Source organism: Choristoneura fumiferana, chromosome 23 (assembly GCF_025370935.1).
Source record: "Choristoneura fumiferana chromosome 23, NRCan_CFum_1, whole genome shotgun sequence".
Taxonomy (NCBI): Eukaryota; Metazoa; Arthropoda; class Insecta; order Lepidoptera; family Tortricidae; genus Choristoneura; species Choristoneura fumiferana.
This window is the reverse complement of record NC_133494.1, coordinates 15,497,831-15,520,611: the sequence shown is the minus strand read 5'-3', so window position 1 is coordinate 15,520,611 and position 22,781 is coordinate 15,497,831. Positions and strand designations below refer to the sequence as shown.

Genomic DNA, 22,781 nt, shown 5'->3' with positions numbered 1-22,781 from the left:
TTATAAAGTAAAAATTACTTTAGTAAACGCAAATACAACATTTAGCGACTTCTCAAGTAAAAAAGCAGTTTAATTATATTAAAATTGCGCAGGACTGTACTATATGGCACTTAAACTTAACGTAAGATATACTTCGTACAAACCAAACATGAAAATGATATTTTTGAAAATAATATCTTAAAGGGCATAGTACCAACATTATAATAATATTAATAAAAATAATACGATTGACGTTCATAGTAATAAACGGAATAACAAAATGAAACATGCTATGTTTGACCTCGTTATATACATAATAATAATTTCTTATAAAATACAAGAAAATGTTAATTAAAACAATAAAATTGAATAATATTGTACTGGATCTCTTTTCAGCCTTGGTCTAAGTAAAATAGGCTGTCATCCATCCTTAATTCTCTTAAGCAATTTTACACGATTCAAATTATTTTGCGGTTCATTATAAAATACTATGAAAACGTAAGCTCTCTAGTCAAATAATATACAGAGCAGCAATAAAAAATAAAATTGAGTGCAATGACCTAGATTATACTACAAAAGGAAATTTAAGTTGAAGGTCAATTTACCAATTTATTGACGGGGTAAATTAGTTAAAATAACTTCATTGCTAAAATTATCACAACTTTTTGACCACATTGCGGTAATTACGATCAGTAGTAGATAGAGTCCATATATATCGCTGCTAAGTGGCTGAAACGTTGACATATTTTTACTGATGCAACATTATTTAATTCAATGGATATCGTTAAGTAAACGTGCTGCTAATAAAAACAAATAATCTATGTGATATTTTAATAAATCGGTACCTACCTGCTTAAGACTTGTAAGGATAGATTATTTTCTATTTTAAGTAGCCATTAAAGGGACTGTTAGTAAAAGTTAAAAACATTTAATAACCATTAAGTTTAGTAACAATTTCACCATCTAAATATACAAATTAATCCATAAGTAACTGTACTGCCATTTGGAGATTAATACTTATCACATAATTTTATATAAAACGTTATAATAACATACGTACACAAAAGTTATAAAAAGTAAATAAGTAAAAATAACATATGTCCAATATAGAATAATCTCCTCATTCATAAAAAAATATTACAAAACTGTTACAGTCAAATGTACGTATGCCTGTGTCTAGCAAAGACGATTTTGATACATACAAATGTTTATAAAAGATTAATAAGTTTTTGTGAATTATTAAATGTATTAAGGCACATACTCATAATACAGCCGGTCTAACTCTTATAACGTTTCAGTTTTTAATAATGTAAGATTATATATGTACACTAGATATATTTGATACGGGATGTACCTACTCGCAGACCGTGATAACAGGGATAGACCGTAATCATAATGCATGAAACTATGTTAAATGCGGGATTTCATTAAAAGTTGTAGCGGTCTACATCCCGTAACAAATATATCGAAGTAGAAATTTGTTCGATTATTCGACTTACTTACACTATTTTTCTTTCAGATATTTTGTCTGATTTGAGTAGGTATAATTACGGCACGATTACTTATTTTCCTATGTATATATGCAACTAAATTCATCGAATGACAATAGATTGTAAATTATACAGTAAAATAATTCAAAATAAATCTAACGTTTCTTAAATTATAAATCGATCGATCGATCGTTTCGTTTTTTTGTAACAAGTTAAAATTATAGTTACTAAAGAAACTTAAAACCATCTCTTTTCTGACGTAACTAATGCAAAATACAAAAAACAAATTAGGTAGGTTACTTCAGTTTCAGTAGCATCTTTGAAGTCAAAATATTTATACATATTTTTTTGTAAACATACAAAGTATCTAATATTAAGTACCTATCTAATACCGAAATCTTTGGGATAAAATGCATACGTGATAGTCATTGGTTTTGGTAATCAGATAATATAAATCAGAACAATACTTATATCAATCAAAGCATGAATGACTTTATAAAAAAAAATAAGCAAAATCTAAATTTTCGTGTCATAATCATAATGGAACCTTTTAGTATGGTTAACTAGCATTTAACATGGTCCAATTTTTCGGGCTCCACTCGAGTTTCAAAAAAGGTATGAAAACTGGGTAAGTACCCATGAACCCTTGCTTGCTTGACTTAGCCCTGGGTCCAACCCCAGTTTCTTAAAGGTCACAGCTCATTAGAGCTACCCGGCACCCGACCAGCACCGCCTCGTCGTTCGGCGTCCACTCGTAGTCGACAGTCGGCCCACGGGTATTACTACGGGACTAATATGAAGGATGGGTGGAGAGCGCTGCATCGCAAAGCGTGCGGGTAGCGAGCTATCAAGTGGTCCACTCGCGCGTGGGAACTTCACGAGCGAGGCGATCTGGTAACGCTTCGGAGTTGATATAGTGAGCGCATGCCCATACAAATCCATATAAAGAATCGCTCGCGGCGAGGCGGTGCTGGTCGGGTGCCGGATGGCATAATGAGCGGTGACCTTTTTAGTCATGCAAAAGGGCTGAGTGTGAACAGTAGTATGACTGTGGTTGTTAGTACTCGCGGCGGCAGTAGTATCCAAGAGAGCGGCACTTCTGGCAGAGATGCTGCGGATGGATCTTGGACTGGTCGCTCACGTCCAGCCCGTCCGGCTTCTCTAACGGTCTCTGGAATTTGTAATAATTTATTTTATTCTTATTTATTTATTTATTTTTGAAGTGAATATATTAATTGGTATGAAAAAAGGAAAATTTAAAGACTCCATTATTTTAAAAAGTCGCTGAACTAATGTTGTTCAGATTGACGAGGAGGATCTATGTTTTAATTTTTTGTTCGTAGTACAGGCCACACCTCCTATGTACTAAGTAACTACAACTGTACCGGGTGTTCCATGTGTTTCCGTCAAGTATGGCGCCGGCTTTAGTCTCCAACATCAGACTACGCCATGCGTTACTTTTTAGAAATTTCCGGACCGATGAGTAAGATTAAGTTTGGGTTTCTTATTTTTCTAGATTTTTCTAGACCTGAAAACTGTTTTTGATGAGTAACAAGAAACGTGACACATGATGTTTTCATCCCAGCCTATATACGTCCCACTGTTGGGCACAGGCCTCCTCTCAGAACAAGAGGGCTTGGGCCATAGTTCCCACGTGAATTGCTTCGCAGGTTTGTGCAGGTTTCCTCACGATGTTTTCCTTCACCGCAAAGCTCGTGGTAAATTTCAAATGTAATTCCGCACATGAATTTCGAAAAACTCAGATAGACCCGTAGGACTAGGTTTTGAGGCTTCAAAAATATTAAAGTTGTAAGTAATCTGAAATAGGAAATAAATATTTCATAAACTCTAATTTTTTTTTCACACCATTTTTACATACTTACCCTATAACAGTTTGCACTGGACGAAAATGACACAAATTTGGTTTACATACTCCACAGGCTATCCTAGATACGATACCATAATTATTTTTAACTTTAAATTTATTTTGCGAGATTTATTCAAATAAAAAAAACAACCACAAATCTTCAAATTGCTGAAAATGCAGGCGACAAAAATGACACAAAACGCTATAATAAGCTTCATAGGTACGACTGTACCCACAGGCAAAAAATAAGAAACTTTAGAATTCTTGAAACTTGTTACCTCAAAATAACGTAGCCTTATCGGCCTAAGAGGTACGAGCCGGGGTTTGAACCCACGACCCTCTGCTTGAGAGGCGATAGGTCAAACCACTAGGCCACCACGGCATGATGTTTTATATTGAGTAAAAGGGGGAGGAAACGAGCACGAGGGTCATCTAATGGGACATATTCACTACTGGCCATGAGTACCAATAACCCAAGGAGAGTCATTGTTCTGTTGCCGGCCTTTAAAGAAAGTATAAGCCTTTTCTTAAAAGCCACGTAATTTTTTATATAAAAGGGGAAAACGAGCATGCGAATGACCTGATGGGAAGCAATCACCGCCGCCCGCGGACATCTGCCAACACGAGGGGTGACACAAGTGCGTTGCCGGCCCTACCAGAATCTGATGGGCTCATTTTTAAAGATCCCTAAGCTGTACCTAATTTTTTTTAATGGAAAGGTCACGTAAAGTTCAGTATTTTATTTAATAAAAATACTATTAGGCACGTGGGTACTCTCGTCATGTATTTAAAATGCATGCCTTCATCGACTTACGCTGAGAACAGCATAGGACAATTTTTTGAGGCTTATGGAACACTGATGTTTTTAAATTACTAACCTGTTACCAGACTCCGTCCGCGTCTGATTCGTTTATCGTTTTCCCGCGGGAATTATGTAATTTTTCGAGATAAAAACTATCCTATATCCTTCTCCGGGAAGTCTGTATACCGGATTTCGTCTAAATCGGTCCATTGGTTTAGACGTGATGAAGTTTAAAAAAATAAACAAATTGACTTACCTACAAACTTTCGCATTTATAATATACGAGTACCTACTGAGCGGCAAAAATCTGGCCCTCAAATGTTTGCAGTTATAAGATTTTTTTATACTATATTAGTGGGATGGTATTTTCACCTGTTTGTGCGGGAACACGTTAATGCGGCACTTTATGCACTCCTGGCCGTTGTTAGCCCAGGAGTTGCCGGACATCCACTTGCGCTTGCACTTGGGGCACTTGTACTCGCCGAAGCACCGCTTCTTGCCCTGGTACGGAGTCAGACCCTCGCCCTTGGGACGCGCCTGGAAATTAACAATATTTGTGTCTGAAACATGCTCGGAAATGTATACTTACGTAAGAGAAAATTACAATGACGTGAGTTTCATTGGTCCTTACTACTATAATAGTAGATTGTTCAACTAGGGACTAAAACAGATCACAATGACACGAGATGTTTAGCCACCCGAGCAGAGCGAGATTTTTCAAAATGAAAAGTAGAGTGTTATTAAACAACCATAATGAAATGACACTCGAACTATAGCCACCCTCGCTCTGCTCGTCACGTTAAACACTCTACAATTTTGAATGCGAGGAAAAAAAGACGTTCTGTTCAAAATAAGATGAATATTACTTTTTAAAAACGTACACTCAATACGACTAATGACCATCTGTTCAAAATTCAAATAGCAAATAAGTTGTCCCTCTGTATTTTCTTTTCTTTATTTTTTTTTGTAAAGTGACGCTTTAAATGCTTGCATATTTAGCCAACAGATTCTAACTTGAAAACTATTTTAAAACTAATTGGACTAGACATAATAAAATGAATCCTTAATATAATTGAATACTTAAGTAGATTCATATTCGTAATTAATTGTGTTTCACGAAATTGAATCTTTTTTTTAAATACTAGCTGTTGCCCGCGGCTTCGCCCCATTGTATTTTTTCTGTATTTTCTTCCATAAAAACATTCTCCTTACAGTAACGAACGGAACAAAAAAAGAATTAGCGAAATCGGACCAGTCGTTCCCGAGTTTTGCGCTCTTACACAACACATTTTAAAATACCATTTTTAGTATTCGATTATCGCGCGCTGTTCCCTCGGAACTGTGCATTTTTTCGCGATAAAAAGTAGCCTATGTCATCTCGATACTATAAAAATCACGTCGATCCGTTGCTCCGTTACGGCGTGAAAGAAGGTCAAACTACACACAAACACACACACTTTCGCATTTATAATATTAGTATGGATTGGATATATATAAAAGTCCAAATCATTGTTTTGATATTAAAATATTAAGTCGTAAATATCTTTCTGAAACTCTCGATCTCTGTTAAACTAATCTGCGATTGCATCTTCAATTACACTACTCCAGTTACTCTTCAATTACCATACGTCTGTCTTTGTTTGTTCTATCAAATCCAACAGAGATAAAACACAATGACCTACTGAGATGGAAGTACAATTTCACTTTGTCAGCAGGAGCCCGTAAAGGTTGTCGAGTCATGTCCTGTGTTCCTAGTATGCTAGATGAGATGTTTCTTTAAGCTTGGTAAAGGAACACCTAGGACCACACAATGTTTGTAGGTACCTATTTGGTTCCAGTAATTCGTAACTTAACCCTTCATAAGCGGGAACTAAAATAGACTGCATCTCATCTGTTTTAATAAGCACACATTCTGTTGATTAAAAAAAAAGGATTGCCCTAAATTTGGCACGGATCCACGTTTAAGCATAGGTACCCACAACGTAAACACTTACCCTGAACCAACCATATTACAAGCAATACAATTATACATTCCCATTTTTGATAGTTCCAATGTTACTATCGATCTCGGAATTTATGGAGGATGGTTTGTAATAGTGAACGTCGACCATTATTTGCTACAATTGTTTCTGATCTAATTATTGACTTTATTAAGAAGTTTTTGATATTAGGTGAAATAAGTATTTGATTTTAAAATAGTAAATACATAGCTATAAAACAAATTATACCCTGGGACATTATGTTACATGGGGATTAATCATTTGATATTTGAATCGCTACCTGGGAGCTTTTGATATTTGTTTTGATAGTTGCCCATAGATAATTTTAATTAGTTCTTAATTGTTACCCGAATAGACGATTTTCTTTTAGAATACTTTGTTTAGTTATCCTAATTATTGACCTATGTTTAGGAAGAAGGGAAATCTCAACATATATTGATGATTTCACGGCTGCAAAGTGAAAATGAAGTATTTAGCTACTATTTATTTACAATAGGCAATCAGAGCTTTCATATGAAACTAATTTCACCAGTGGCCGCCGATAGGTTTTGACCATTCTCTTACTTGCATTTTTAACATTATTCATAATGTATTATTTTAAAAATACTTATTCTATTTTTATTTTGTTTAGCTATCAATCCTCAACGCAACGACTCTTAGTTTCAAATATTCCTTTTGTGTGTATCAAACAAACAGAATATACATATAACCTAACCTACCCAGCAAAAAGTTGGAAAACCCCTGACATTGTCACTCAAAAATTGCTGAACCGATTTTGATAAAACATGTCTAAGAACCATTGCTAGAAAACCTGCTTCCAAATGAAAAAAACCGCATTCAAATCGGCAGGGCTACTACGAAACTCGAAACTCGAAGTTCGTGTCGTACCGTCCCTCTCGCTCTCGCATTAAACAGTGTCAGAGAGACCGCACGACACGAACTTCGAGTTTCGAGTTTCGTAGTAGCCCTGCAGTTCACCCATTTAAGAGCTACGATGCCACAGACAGACACACAAACCATATGGTTGAAGATCAAAAAGTTGCATACCGTTAAAGCTGCGTAGTTTTAATTTCCATTAACTTTTTCCATTGTGACACGAAAAATAATCATACATTTGTAGCGTAAATATAGCGGTCAAACTAGTTTATACGAGTAACACCCCTCTTTTTGCGTCAGGGGTTAAAAAATACACAGAATTTTAATAGCTTTTTTTTTAAATTTAAATGCTGTTGTCGGTATGTACAGTGCGGATTAAATCTTGAAAGTTAAATTCGACCAACTTCCAGTGGTCGGATTGACTTGAAATTTGTCACAATAAATAATCTGGCAGTGACATTCGGGTAGTCCGCCCAGGATCGTCTCCGCGGGACGGAACTTATCAACGGTGAATGGCATAGACTTGAAATTTGGTACGGAAATGTAGTTGAGATGACAATGCGAGTACAGTTAACAAAAAGTACAGTCAGAAAAAAACCTTGTATTATAAATGAAATTATTAACAGAAACTTATTTTCAACGGTTTCTTCTATGCGCTTGTCTCGATTCTGCCCCCAGGGCACGTGGGCTTGATAGGTATATGCTGCAGTACAGACCTACCATTGTTATCCAAGCCACAATAATCCTTGTCAGAGAGCACTCTGACCTGCTTCGAACTGATTTCATACAAAGACCCGTTGTCTTAACTCTGTTGATTTTACTCTAAGATTTTTTAGTAATGACTTGTTTTGAAAAACCTCGTATCTCTAAATCGATAAATCTTAATAAGTGAATGTTTCTGGTTTCGTTTCAAAGTTCAGTTAAGTTTACATTATGTTTTCAAAGTTAGCGATGATATGTGACAATCCGTAGCAAAAGGGTCCTTATGGCAGGCAACCATAAGGACCCTTTTGCTACGGATTGTCACATATGACGACTTGTTTTTGTGAAACCGAGAATTCCAGTAAGAGTAACAAATATATTGCCTGAACGAAGGTTTCTTGACAGCAATATTGCTAGAAGGCGGTAGAGGTAGTGAGGTCCAGCTGCTTTTTAGGGTTAACTAATGATTCGCCGACAATTATTACACAGATTACCTATTGATTGGCAGACAACGTTTCGCCGAGTAACGATACACCGATGAATTTGTACGCTGATGTATTTTTTCGCAGACTACCGTTTCGTAACTTAACCTTTAGTAGACTATTCAGTTGGCTGATGAGTCAGAAAGCCGAACAACTATTAACAGAAATTCGTTTAGCCGATTAAACACTACACATTTTGAACGTTTGCTTGAACAACTTTTAAATTGTGTTTATTTTATATTGAAGTCAAAACAAAATGAAGTCGCGACGCTAGCAGTGTGCATGGTTCTGGTACTGAGGTCCGTTTGATGTAATAGTCTTGCTTGCGATTGGCTTATTTAAGTAGTTACTTAATAAAACACAAACAAGACACAAACATCAAAGTTGTTAATCGGACCTTAAGATACCAGTGCACTATTAGTTATTCTGCGCTAGTGCCTTTTTCCTGGTGGTAGGACCTTGTGCAAGGTCCGCCCGGATTGCTACCACCATCTTGCTCGCTAACCCTGCCGTGAAGCAGCAGTGCTTGCACTGTTGTATTTCGGCGTGGAGAGTAAGACAGCCGGTGAAATTACTGGCACTTGAGGTATCCCATCTTAGGCCTCTAGGTTGGCAACGCATCTGCAATACCCCTGGTGTTGCAGATGTTTATGGGCGGTGGTGATCTCTTACCATCATCGTTTGCCATCCAGTCGAATAAAAAAAAACCCTATAAAAAATATATAGTCTATCACAGAAATCCTCATTGATACTTTGAATCCTGTAATTGCCAATTTTGGGTGTCTAGGAGCTGTGATCTGTCGCTATTACCTACAAAATTCAACTTTCCTCTGTTTACCTATCTGTCACAAGGTCATACACAGAAATGCTAAAAACGGAGAGTCGTAGAAAATTACAGCTTTTTTGTATGATAGGGGAAAACGAGCAGGTGAGTCACCTAAAGCAATCACCGCCGCTCATGGACATACATAACAGACGCTGAGTTACGGACGCGTTGCCGGCTCTTTGAAAAAGGAGTAGGCACTTTTTTAGATCCCTAAGTTATACCGGTCCGGGAATAAAGGCGCTGCAAGCTGATTTCAAAGTCTTGATTAATCTAAGCTTTAATTAAACTAGACAAACGAGTCTATCGCCGTGTGGTCGATCCCGAAATTGTATTGTATATTTGTCTGTAAAATTAAACACCACTACCGAACTTAATTAAGTATTAAGTTAGTTAATAATTAAACTAATAATATTGTAAATCTGTTTTAAAGTAGGTAATAAAGAATATTGATAAACTATGTTAAGATATCTTAGGTTAGTATTTTTTATTTTGATGGGAATGCTTTAGATATAGAGATAAATTCTAAATTGTTTATGAATTAAGAAAAGTACTCATAATTGTTACTGTCAGTCATTTGTTTCGAATTCGAATTAATATTAGAATATACAGAAAATATTTTGCTGAGAAAATAGATATTTGGTGGAGTGGGAAAATAAGTAATAATAAGGAACACTTGACGCTTAAATTGTAAAGCTCCTAAAACCAGATGAACTACTTAGTACAATGTCTACAGAAAAAAATTAAACACATATGGTAACCCTGGTGTAGAGACTTTAATTTACGGCTTTCGAGAGCTAAAGTCTTTGTTTAAGAGCCTATTAATGCTATAAATCAAGTTTAGCTTGAGGGATTCTTTTGTTTTTAAGTGCCACTTGAAAACAGTTCGGAGAAATTTTGGAGTGTAAAGTGTGAATATTAAGATGCTTGGTTATATTCCTTTGACAGAGGTATTTTAAATGTGTATACGTACACGTTATTTTCGTTTTAAAGTAGTACTCTTATGATGTTTGAAATACTTAATTATGGGTTGGTATTTAATTTGCTTTGCTCCTATTGCTTGGATGTGGTTCAAGTTTTATAATTATGTTTCCTGATATAACATCTCAGCTTAAATATGTCAAACTGCAGGGTACTGGTCTACACAATAAATATCTTTTGGAAAAATCTGAAACGGTGTATTTTTGTGATAAGGAGGTATGATGAGTGTGCTTACGGATTTAAAAAGGACATAGAGCGCGTATGTGTTGATTTGTGAGCGTATAAAGTAACGTTACCTTTAAAATATTTGGGTGAATATTACTCTATTTTTTGCTATGTAACATACCTAGCGTTGACATTAGGGTTATAATCCAAATTGGCTACCACAAGTCCGATGGAGGGAAATATAAAAATAATGTGCGAATAATTGGCGAAGCGCCCAACGGCAAAACTAGGAAACAGTTTCGGAGCAGACCAAAATTTCATGAAAATTCTTGGTGACACACATTTTTTCGTATCTCCCCAACATCATATCTTTAAAATCTGACCTAAATCATAAAGTGGCAAGGTTGGTATTCCAACGCTCGGATTAGAAAGTAACGTCAAAATATTGGTCTAAACACGCATGTGTGTAGCGAAATGTCATAGTTACTCATGAGCGGAGGTCAAAGCAGATTACACACCTGTTTTGATGTTTTGCAGACGACTTTAAGCTCGTTATTCGTAAGAATAATGCTGGTTGGTGGATATGTAATACCTTCAAACGAGCTATTCTTGTATTTTATTTATTTATTTTGTTACAACATATACAGTTGGTACAAATTGTCATGTTAGTAATGTAAATTAAACACCTCCTCAGGTGTGTTATGTATATAACCACGAATCGGAACCGGATTTGCCAGGTCTCCTATTAGTGTCGGAGGGGACCTGGAAGTCTTAACTGTACATACCTGAGGACAGTCTCCAATATAGTGCCCCTTGTTGAAGCACAGATGACACATGTAGGCGGCAGGAGGGGGCCGTGGGGGCCTTCGCAGCGAGAGGGCGGCCAGTTGCTCCGCGAGGGAGCTCGTGTCGTCCGAGGGGGCTTGGGTGGACGTCGCGGCCGTCGGCAGGGGGCCCCATACTGAGCCGGGGAGCCACTGGAAGAGATGACAGCTTTTATAATGTGGACTGCTAAGGAATGACCTTCTATCTTTATACCTTTCTCTCTACTTTCTACCTTTTTTGGCATAATATTATATCGCATAGTATCGTGTGGCATAATTATCATATCACCGAAAGTCATATCGCATAACCGCGTTTGTATAATGCTCATATCTAAGTCTTGTTTGGCCTAGAACCTTGGTCGTATGAGTAAGGGTGTAAGTACTGTGTAGAGTCGCAGTTCTAATCTAACCTACTTTGCTGACACCAGCTCGTTTCTTTGTGATGTAACAGTTCTAACAAACCTAACCAATATTTATGTTAGCAATTCGTTTCTGTATGGAGTTTTTCTTTGGAAAACAATGAGATGGTTTCATCAGACGACATTATGCGAAATGAGTCTTATGCCAAATACATTTTTATACGAAGTAATTATTCTGCTAAAAAAGTTCATGCGATACGAGTTATGCTAAGCGAGTTTCTGGAAAACAAGACTGTGCCAACTTAGAATATACTTAACAAAAAAATTAACAGACTAAAAAAAACCATGAATTTTCTACCAATTTGAAGTCGGTGCCTTAGCACGAGTGGTACCTACTAGTAGGTACTACCTGTACTAAATGAGAGGTGTTGCATCTACAACACAAAGGTACTCATTTTCTTTCACTCTCCACGTCCCCTAAGGATGATGTTGACTTTGCCTCATTGGTAGTTACTAAAGCTACTTATAGCGTGGATTAAACAAGAGGAATCCCCGTTTCACGAACTCGTGCGCGAGCATCTGCTAGACGCATTACCGTATTCCGACACGGCTAAGTATGAGCGATTGCGTTGTCATTTCTCTGTCCATTGCGTGGCTGAGACGCTCACCGTGCAGCGGTTTATTGGCGGCACACGCCATGTATTAAAAACTATCTTGTCCTGTCGTCGGTCGCACGTAATCGTTGTATGCTGTTCCTGGATCAAACATGCGCAGGCACTTTTGTGGACATACGTATAGTTTAATTCATAATTCAATAATACCGTATTTTTCTTGGTTTCCGTTAATTTCGGGCGGCTCAGTTCATTGAAAGAAACTACCTGTTAGTTTAATTTTAGACCAAATCAGAAAAATAAATCATACAAGAAGAACTTTGCAGTCTTAGTTATAAAGTCAAATCGTAAACTTCATAAATTTTATCAGTGAGTGACATTACCGTGACATGCAAGAAAGACACAAAAAATAACTCACTTTTTTAACGAACTAAAAGAATTTCTTTGCTCACCCGCAACCCGCAACCTTATGTAGCTAAGTTTATGCAATATATGCGTGTTCATGCAGTTCCTCCACCACACTGTAAGAACACACACAAATCACACAAACTCATCTATTACCACCACCACACTATACTAACGCGTTTCGAACTCAACCAGAGCTCATCTTCAGAGCAACACAACCGTACCTTCACCATGCTACCAGATGTTAGACACTTTACTTTTATCTTGTTACTTTTGTTGTGCTTTTTTAAACTTTTTTTAGGGTTTCCGTGGTCAACTAGGAACCCTTATAGTTTCGCCATGTCTGTTCGTCGGTCTGTCTGTCCGTCCGCGGCTAAGCTCAGAGGGCCTACTCCGACATTCGAAGATCGAAGTTCGTATCGTACCGTTCATCTCACTCTCATATTAAATAGTATACCTAAGTGTCAGAGGAACGGAACGACACGAACTTCGGTTTTCGAATTTCGTAGTAGCCCGCATGAGACCCTTAGGCCGTGTTCAAACCAAACTGACTGTCAGCCGCCGACGTTACGCAGTTTATTGTATTTCCATACATATTCACTTTTTCGTTCACATCTCACCGACAATACGTTATCACAGTGAGCCTGCTCACATTCGGCGGCTTACAGTCAGTTTGGTTTGAACACGGCCTTAGTACTATAAAGCTGTAATTTGGCACGAATATACCTACCTACATATCAGTCACGCCGACAAAGTGGATAAATAAAAAAAACGGTAAGTTTAAGTCATCTGTTTGCGATATATTCAACTTTAAAGTGCAAATTTTCATTTAAAATCGAGCGTCTCCCCCCCCCCTCTAAAATCTAAACCGTTGGGTGGAAAATTAAAAAAAAAACGGAATGTTAGTACGCATATTAAATTTACGAGGAAAATTAACGGCTAAGATTGCTTGAGGTATAAAATATACCTAAACTCTGAAGATTCCGTACCTACGCAATACGAAATCCTTAGAAACAAATTAGGTACTTGTTTTTTCGTAATGGCTACGGAAACGGAACCCTATCTTGGGCGTGTCCGACACGCTCTTGGCCGGTTCTATATAACATGAGTTAGGCAACTATAATAGGCTTTAAATGTTTTCAAGTTTTCGGGCATAAAAACAATATTTAATTAAACCATTAACCTAAATATCAACGGTTCTTTATAGATCAAAATATACCTAACATCGGAGTGGTGGTTATTATTAGTTTGGACTTACAATTCTGTGAACCATCCAAGCACTATCGGAAGTGCTCGAGTGGCGCGATGGTACGTCATCATGTACTAATAACTAACTAATATAACATAGCTTTGTTCTGTGGCTTTTCTCGCGTATAGGGAACGGGATCGCGGGCATTCAACCATGAGTTTACCTAAATCATTTAGAAATTTCTATGAACACTCGAACCAACTGAATCGTTACCCACTGTGGAACCTTTTTGCAGAAAAAGTGATAGTGACATCCCATTGCTTTGCGACAAGGGAATTAATGAGGGCTATCGCGTATGAGTTCGCCGCTAGAGGCGCTAGTGTAGCGTGAGGTCTCCGAAATGTCAAATCTCATAGTTTCTGGGTGAGCTACGCGGGCTTATTTACTGAAATTAATTATGGCAATTATGCGTTACGGGGCAATGAATGTCTGTGTTTTGAGACAGTTTTGTCTTTCGGAAACTTTTGTCCTCCCTTTTTTCCGAACAAAACGGGACTACGCAACACGTTTTTAAGGTTTTAAGGTGTATTAAATATGATTTTAATCTGAACTTTGTTTTCACGCCCGTAATAACAGACTTTATAAACCTCACGCAACAGTGGCGTCATCTAGAAAGACAAAAAACGATAGCCCTCATTGTGACACTTACTGTGAGAACGTTCTACGGTGGATCAGGAATCAAATAGTTCGACTGTAACTAAAGAGCCTAGACGGATGACCTGAGGCCTTATTGTCTAACGCACTTGGAATCACAATTGTTTTCACCACTTCTGTCACACGGTATAAGACGAGGGTTAGAAAGAGATGGTGAATGCGATCGCAAACGTCAGCGCGTTAGACAATATGGCCTCTGGTTAGAGCCGCGTGTTCACGGTGGATGCAGGCCGCTTCCAAGCGAAGCAACTGGAGGTCTATGGGGGAGGCCTATGTCCAACAGTGGACATTAAAAATAATAAGTAAATATCATGGGACACTTGTCATCAATTGACAAGATTTAATTTTTTGAACACCTGTAAATTACTACAGGAATCGAAAGAGTTTTGCCTCCTGAACATGGGAAAATATTTATTATAATTTATATCTCCATTTTTAAAAAATACAAAAAAAATAGAAAATATATCTGAATTTGCCAACACTACTACAGAATAGATATGATTCCTTTGCCTTTCTCACCAGAAAAAAGAGCTCTCATAATTTTGACAACTTCTACGTCAGATTTACGTGATCTTTTTTTTAATAATTTAGTAATGATCTATTGTGTGGTAGTTTTGGAGTTATGCCCTTTTAGAGTAAGCACATCTTATTTTTTTTTAATAAATTAATTAATAATCGTAGCGAAATTTTAAAAATATCAGCGTCTTTCTCTTTCCAACCAGAATACAGAGAACGAATCAAATTATAGTCTTAGAAATATGAAATCAAATGAAATCTTGTCGATTGGCCTAGTCCCAAACTAAGCAACTTATATAGATAAATATTAAGATATTAAACATCCAAGACCTGAGAACAAACATTCGTATTATTCATACAAATATCTGCCCCGGCCGGAAATCGAACCTGGGACCCTCAAGCTTCGTAGTAGTTCTCGTGTTCACGGTGGATGCAGGCCGCTTCCGACCGAAGCAACTGGAGGTCTATGAGGGAGCCCTGTACCTATCCAACAGCGAATGTCCTACTACAGCTGATATGTTGTTGATGGAGATAAAAGAGGGAGGGAAAAGGGGTTCTCTATCGTTTGCCCGAATTTCATATGCCCGAATGTATCGTTTTCTAGAATTTTCATTCGCCATAAAGTAATTTATTTCTGATATAGTAATTTCTTCAGAGTTAAATATTAAACTAACCTAACCTAACCTACTGCATTCTATATTTTATGGCAAACGTTGGTATGGCAAGTGAAATTCGGGCAAATGAAATTCGGGCAAGTAAATGTAAACTGGGAAAAGGACGTACACATTCAAAACGCGAAATACGAGTCGGACTGCGTATCGTTTAATTTGGCATTTGTTTATCACATCCGCCCTTTGACATATGACCCGCGTCTCATTAAAGAACATTGGGCCGCTCCAACAGCAGTGTGTGACATCCGGATACCTTTGCGTAAACAGAACGGATTGTATGACTTAGTTACTACAATTGTAGTTTTATTTAAACAGCTCGGAGAATTGCCAAACATAGAATGAGAATGTTTTCTTTGCCAGAATACAAAATATGATAGAATACATGTTTTTGCTGCGTAGATACATGACTTAGACGACTGAATGGCCAAGTGGTTAGAGAACTTGACTACGAAGCTTGAGGTCCCGGGTTCGGTCCCGGCCGGGGCAGATCTTCGTATGAATAATACGAATGTTTGTTCTCGGGTCTTGGATGTTTAATATGTATTTGAGTATCTTTTTATCCATATAAGTATGTTTATCTGTTGCCTAGTATCCATATTTAGTACAAGTTTTGCTTAGTTCGGGACTATAGGTCAATTGGTGTCAAGTATCCCATGATATTTATTTATTTATTATACAGGCGGCACTGTGTTCAGTCGACCAGAAAATCGAATTAAAAATCGATTAATTATGAACAATTAAATATATATCATGTTAGAATCAGAAGAAAAATATAAAAAAATATATATTAAAATTAACCGTTTTAATAAATTATATTGATAAATTCATGAATTATATGTCATTTCTTGATTTAAGAATTCTTTTACACCACCTATAAAAACAATATTTCAACAGCCATTTAGCAACCTTCGTTTAAAGTCCAACGCAATGTTCGTTTAAACCGAACTACATACCTATACATACATACATTTATACGTAAAAAGGGAATTTCCCGGTTTCGTCACAGTGTAAATAATGGAAAATTTCGTGTTCATTCTAGTCGTATGCGGTCCGAATCGTATACGTGAGACCAAAATGTGAAATATATTATTGTGAGATATAATTCAGTATAATTTATTATGGAATTTTGCCTCCCCTTGAAAGTGCCGCCCGAGGCCACTGAAGAGAATACCTCAACGAGTAATAATTAATTGAATAATTATTTAAAATATGCCTCTCTCCATTGTATTGGAGGACAATTTGCCAATTTACCTAACAAAAAAGTTAAAAAAAATGTCCGCCATTGTTCGGTATAAAAACGTAGTTCAATGGTGAGTGGCTGACGTGACCGATTGTGTGTCGCTGATGCTGAACTCTGATTGAGTTCAAAACGCGTCAGCGTGGTGTGATGATGGTTCTAGTTGTATTTGTGTGATGTGCGTGTGTTCTTACAGTGTGGAGGCAGAGGAGCTGCATGAACACACATTTGTTATAAAGACGTAGCGTATCGTAAGGTCGCGGGTGAGCAAAATAATTGTTTATAGTTCATTTTAATCGAGACTTAGCCCGCTTTTACCCGACTGCCCGAAAGAGGGTTATTTACAGCAAGTTTTTGTGAATATAGAGATAATAATACACGACATCGTGAGAGTAGCGGGAAACCGGTGGATGCAAGTGGCGAGTTGTCGTTCGTTGTGGCGTTCTAAGGGGGAGGCCTTTGTCCAGCAGTGGACGTCTTCGGGTTGATGATGATGATGATGATGATGATGAGAGATAATAATACAATTGTAAAGCCCGATATAAACTTGCAAGAAAAAACGTGCAAATTGCATTACAGTGCGAGGCTGTATGTAGTGTAGTGTATGTGTGTCTGTAGTGGTCAATCGAGCGCCGAATGTAATGCAACTTGCACCATTTTTCTTTCAGGTCTAACTGGGCTTAATGTTAGTATACCATGTTGCAATACAGGACACACGTGTTTAAATCGTGCTAACCGAGGAAGAGTTATATATAGGTCGCTAACTTTAGCCCTACCTGGCCACATGTTTTGAAGCAATGCCTTTTAACTTACTATAGCTTGCTGTTCACGAAGCCGTATAACAGTTCATAAATATGGTTTAAAATAAAAAAAAAACTTTAAGCCTTGTACTCTGACTTAGATAGGATAGGTCCCTAATAGTAGTTTATATCACAGTAGGCAAAGTTAACAAGTAAAGAAATAAAAAAAATATTTCTAGCTGCTTGCCCCGGCTTCGCACTGAAGGAAATGAGACTATTTTTTTTCCTGCAAAAACCTTTAATCTCGTTCACTTTTCGTATGGATATTATATTAGAAATATTTTATTTTATCGTAATTAACTTAAGATTTCTTTCATAATATAAACCTTCTACTAACAGCTACAAATATTTTGAAAAACCGCCAAGTAAGAGTTCGACGAGGATTCCGTATTTTTTTTTTGATATCTACCTATGTTAAAAAATATGCCTTTAACGGCTGTTTTTATATCCAGGTCTACATAAATATCCGGTTAGCGATGTCTATCTTTGCCTAATTTCGAATTTCAAACCTTTATGACTGTTACATATATACACAAAGGAAGCTTAAAAATAGTTATTCTGTTCGATAACATGCCAAACAGAAAAATAACACAATAACAGCAACAACAATGACAATTCAAGCTGTTAATATCCATACTAATATTATAAATGGGTGTGTGTGTTTGTAAATATGTTCCTGAAAAAATGTACAGTTCCCGAGGGAACAGCGCAAGATAACCGAACTCCACGCGGGCGAAGCCGCAGGCAAAAGCTAGTTTATAAAATAAATTCAAACACCTACAGACGAACAGAGGTCCAGCGTCATTTAACGACTATTCTTTATTTAACAAAACGACTCGAACTCATCGAGCGAACGATAATAGGGGCGCTATAGCATTTAGACCCGTTTAGATTGCTACCAATTGATTGGAACAACTCCTCTATTAGAGGCCATGGGCCTTTTGTTTGGATAGTCTTATTTGACCTCTTAAAAGGACTGATTTCTCATTGGATCGTGTCCCAAAGGATCATGTAAGCTTTTGAATAATTGGTTGATTCAGGCAAACAACTTATTACTTCACTTATGTGACTCGAAGTCAGTATTGGCCTCCGAAACCAGACTACGCCATGCTTTACGATCTTGGGCACACTCTTGCCAGCCTTTCGACTCTGAGATCCAAAAGGTCACTCAACGTGATCAAAAGATACAGTCATTTAAAGAGGTGTTTCCATACAAATTGACGTAACCGAAAACCTATAGGGTACTTCCGATTGCCCTAGAAACTAGAAATTTGATATTCTAATAGCAGAAAGAATAATAAGTCTGCATGCAACATATTATTTTATGTCTTTGTCTGTCAATCATCGTAACTAATCTAAAATTACCCCACACTGTGTGCATTTTGCTTAGGAGAGTAACCCAGAAATATCCTACCTTATTTACAAACTAAACTACAATCAGCATTGCACACGTAAGCAATTAGACCCAGCATTTTAATAAATTCCTATGGGAATTCACAAAAATTACGTTGTATGGTTGTATGATGTTTAATGTACCAACTTATACAAAGTTATTCTGACCATTGGAATATGGGTTCCTACATTCCGACAAGATCTGACTACTACAATTGACAACTACCTAACAACCACAATTGACAAGTTAAATAAAAGCTTTTCATATGGAGTGAAATATTAACAAAAAACATTGACAAATCATTCGTAGGACAACAAACCAACAATGAAACAGATGTAAGTAAGCGTAGAATGTTATGCGGAACAATAAATAGCTTAGCGCAATTAGAAACAATAGATTCGGGCAGTGAACAACCGCGTCCTGGACACAATGTTGAACTTTTTTATAGAAAGTCATATACTGATGTTGGGCTTTATGACTTATATTTTATTTAGGGGCTGTTTCACCATCCATTGATTAGTGTTAACTGGCGGTTAGGTGTGATGCCGTCTCTATTTGTTTTGTTCGAATAGACGGAGACGGCATCACATTCAAACGTCGGTTAACGCTAATCAATGGATGGTGAAACAGCCTAGTCTAGTATCTTTACCACGCTAAAATTCTACAGTAATACAACTAATATATTAAACCTGCTATTTCACACAAAATTGAAGTGTTATGACATTTATGAACTTCTTCTTCGTCTTTGTTGCGTGAGAATTTGGAACTATCCCGGAGATGTTTCATTGTTCCAAGATTTGACAAGAAACAACGACCCACCATATTCAACTATGTATTAGTTACGTCAATACTACATTGGAATTCACCTATGTTGCTTGGTGTACACCTCCTTAGGATACCCTAAGGACCAAAATATGTGGGTATATTTTGGCGGGTCATTGAACTGGGAGATGAAACAGACGTCAAGGTGCACGTTCGCGCGGCGCACGCGCATAAACAACGCTGAGTACACAAACAGAACAGCCGACGGATTTTATATATACCACGTGGAAGTATTGGAAGTTTTGGTAGGAAGGTTCCGAGGACCTTCAATGAGAAGTAAGTTTACTATGATGAAAAACTATGTTTAAAACAAGCTTTTTGCGTTACGCTGTCTGAAAGTAGTTTGATCAGATCAGAATCGAGAAGAGGATCGATTACATTAAGTATAATTATAGTGAAAATATTATGTATAATATAGTAAAAATATTATTTCAAACCGGGTTGCGTTTTTTTAAATCCCTCTTTAGCGAGGTTGCAATATTCTGTTTTAGATGACATTTAAACCAACAGAACACCAACAAGTAGGTAGTAAATAATCTAAATAGTATGCAACCTCGCTAAAACATATATTAATGTAGTAAATAATGTTTTGCCATCGTATTTTGTCGGAAAAGTTTGTATTTATCTTGCTTTCTCAGCTAGCTTACTGAAGTTTACTGGAGCTAATTGAGATAGGAATATAAACATCCGACACAATATGACGGCAAAACATTAAGTAGACGTAATTGGCATAGGTATGCTGTATTAGTAACTTTTAAACTGGGCACAGGTTTTCATAAATCATAAATTCATAAATCATAAATTTATTTGCGAGAATGTAGTATTACAACCATATTATTTTCATTAAGTTAATTAAAAAAAATATTCAAATTAGTTTTAAATAGATTAGTACAGTAGAGTTCATAAACATGTGAGCAAAAATTTGATCAAAAATATCTGAACACGACTCTATTGTCAACGACGTAGAAGCGTGTTCAGATATTTTTGTTCCAATTTTTGCTCACAAGCTTATGAACTCGACTGTACATACTGAACGGCACTCAAATGTATTAAAAGACTACGATGTCAATACGAATAGGAATGGAACTGACATTACACTTTGGCACGTCAAAATTTAGATTAAATGATGATATTTCATTCCTCGGAAGCGATCTTATGAAAGATATGAATCCCGAATATTTTGAATAAATAATAGAATAAAGTAATTTATCATTTTCTTAGAATAACTGTCAGTGGAACGAAATGTTTGACGTAGGTAGCTTGCCGATAGCTATGAATGGTAACACATTTGTAGATTTAACTGCAATATCTATTTCAACGCTATAAAATAAGCCGACTAAAAATTTGGTAACTATTAAAAAAGATCAAAACAAATGCTTCTACCTAAACATTTCAATCACGTACACCCGTAAACTAACAATATTTATTGAGGTGAAGGGTTGTAGTTGAGTTAATCTACATGGTCCTTCGAAACACGTTTCTAGCAACATGTCTGAAAACACTCTACCACACTTTGCTATTTGAAACAAACATTTGAAACACTTTTCCAATTATAATCATACAGAATTCCTGAGCAAAAATACTTTATGGAACAGTGACGTTCGAGTTTAATTCCGTTCTAATCTGGGACGTGGGCTTACCTGATCATTCTGGTCATGTGTCAGGTACAGCCATCCGAGCAAAGCCTGGGGGCAGTTCTCAGTCTTGCCACACCACTGCGGCAGGTCGGCCCCCAAGGCAGTAGGAGACATGCCCCTCATCAGCACTGGCCACTAACACTCAACTGTCAATTGAAGTTGGTTTAAAAACAAACGAGTGTAGATTTTTTGAACGTGGAATTGTTTTGTTTTTAAAACGCTCGCGATCAGGGCATGTCAACGAATGCGGCCGGGCTGTGTATTTTTGGATCGTGCGGGTGCGCGGGCGCTGACTCGGCCTCGGCTACACTGTGGACGCCGCTCCTTAAGACGGGACGTTGTGACGCTTGGAGATTTCAATCTGCGGTGGTATCGATTAGATGTGTCGATCGTTTTTATTTTGCAAATTATAAATAGCCAGTAAGTTTTAGTCGATAAAAAGTTGTCAACGAAAAATTTAATTAGAATTTGCCATTTTTAACATTATGAACTTTACCAAGTATAGTGATAAAAATATTAAAAGTTTAACATTAATGAGCAGAAATTCGATGAAACTGTGATGAAGACAATGAATGAATTCCACTTTCTTTGTGTAACTGTCGAACATGGCAACATTTTAGTACGTAAAATTTTACGTGAATTTATATTTTTTTATGTTGGTAGTATTTTAAGTAACCATAGGCCATATTAAATGACTGATATTTCTCATCTAATGACAGCAACTAATTAGTTTGAGCTCTTATCAATATAGTATGCTGAAAATATCCAATAAGTTCACATAACGTGTTTATATTTTGAGTTATATATATTTTATTGTAGGTATATTCACATTATTATTGTACAGTATTGTATACATATATTTATTGATTCTAATTGCTTGAATTTTTTTATGTAAATATTTTTTTTGCATATTATCCCTTGACGTAGAGTCAAAACAGTTAACATCAAAACTATCGATGTCTCATGTCTTACCATATTAGTATGAAGTCAAACTAACATGTGATTCTACTTATGCTACGGGTATTCAAGGACGGTAGTGATTATTTTCCATCAGATGACAGAAAAAAATAAAAAATAAAATCGCAAAGACAGTGGCGCTCGAAAGCTTGCGGCAAACATCGATACAACCGTGTCCCCGCTCTAAAGCCAACATGTGGGCGCACCCGACCGCCGGGGACTCAGAGGAGAGCAATATTTTCGTTCAGCCCCCGTACCACGATACTACTGTCGCTTAGATATCGCTGATCTACGGTTCGTGGTAGAGTCATTTTATTTAATTATGAGTCGGGATCGGGGATGGTACGAAAGTAAAATGAAATAAAATAGTTTATTTATACAGTGACCAAAAAAAACTCTTGACTTTTTTACACCATGCCTACAGAATGTTTTAAGCTAACTAATCAAAATTAACACTATTTATTTTTTAAAGAAAGAAA

The 22,781-nt window shown here is 36.8% G+C and overlaps 1 protein-coding gene across 1 annotated transcript; it reads right to left on the bottom strand.

The window, feature by feature from the left end:
- Positions 1 to 1,989: 1,989 nt before the first annotated feature.
- LOC141440635 (zinc finger CCHC domain-containing protein 24-like) lies at positions 1,990 to 21,679 on the bottom strand. The gene is made up of 4 exons (XM_074105152.1): positions 21,349 to 21,679; positions 10,953 to 11,144; positions 4,511 to 4,675; positions 1,990 to 2,640 (listed from the first exon to the last, which is right to left on the bottom strand). Exons 1-4 carry the CDS (start codon positions 21,466 to 21,468, stop codon positions 2,527 to 2,529), a joined length of 591 nt encoding a protein of 196 aa, XP_073961253.1. The 5' UTR covers positions 21,469 to 21,679; the 3' UTR covers positions 1,990 to 2,526.
- Positions 21,680 to 22,781: the final 1,102 nt, after the last annotated feature.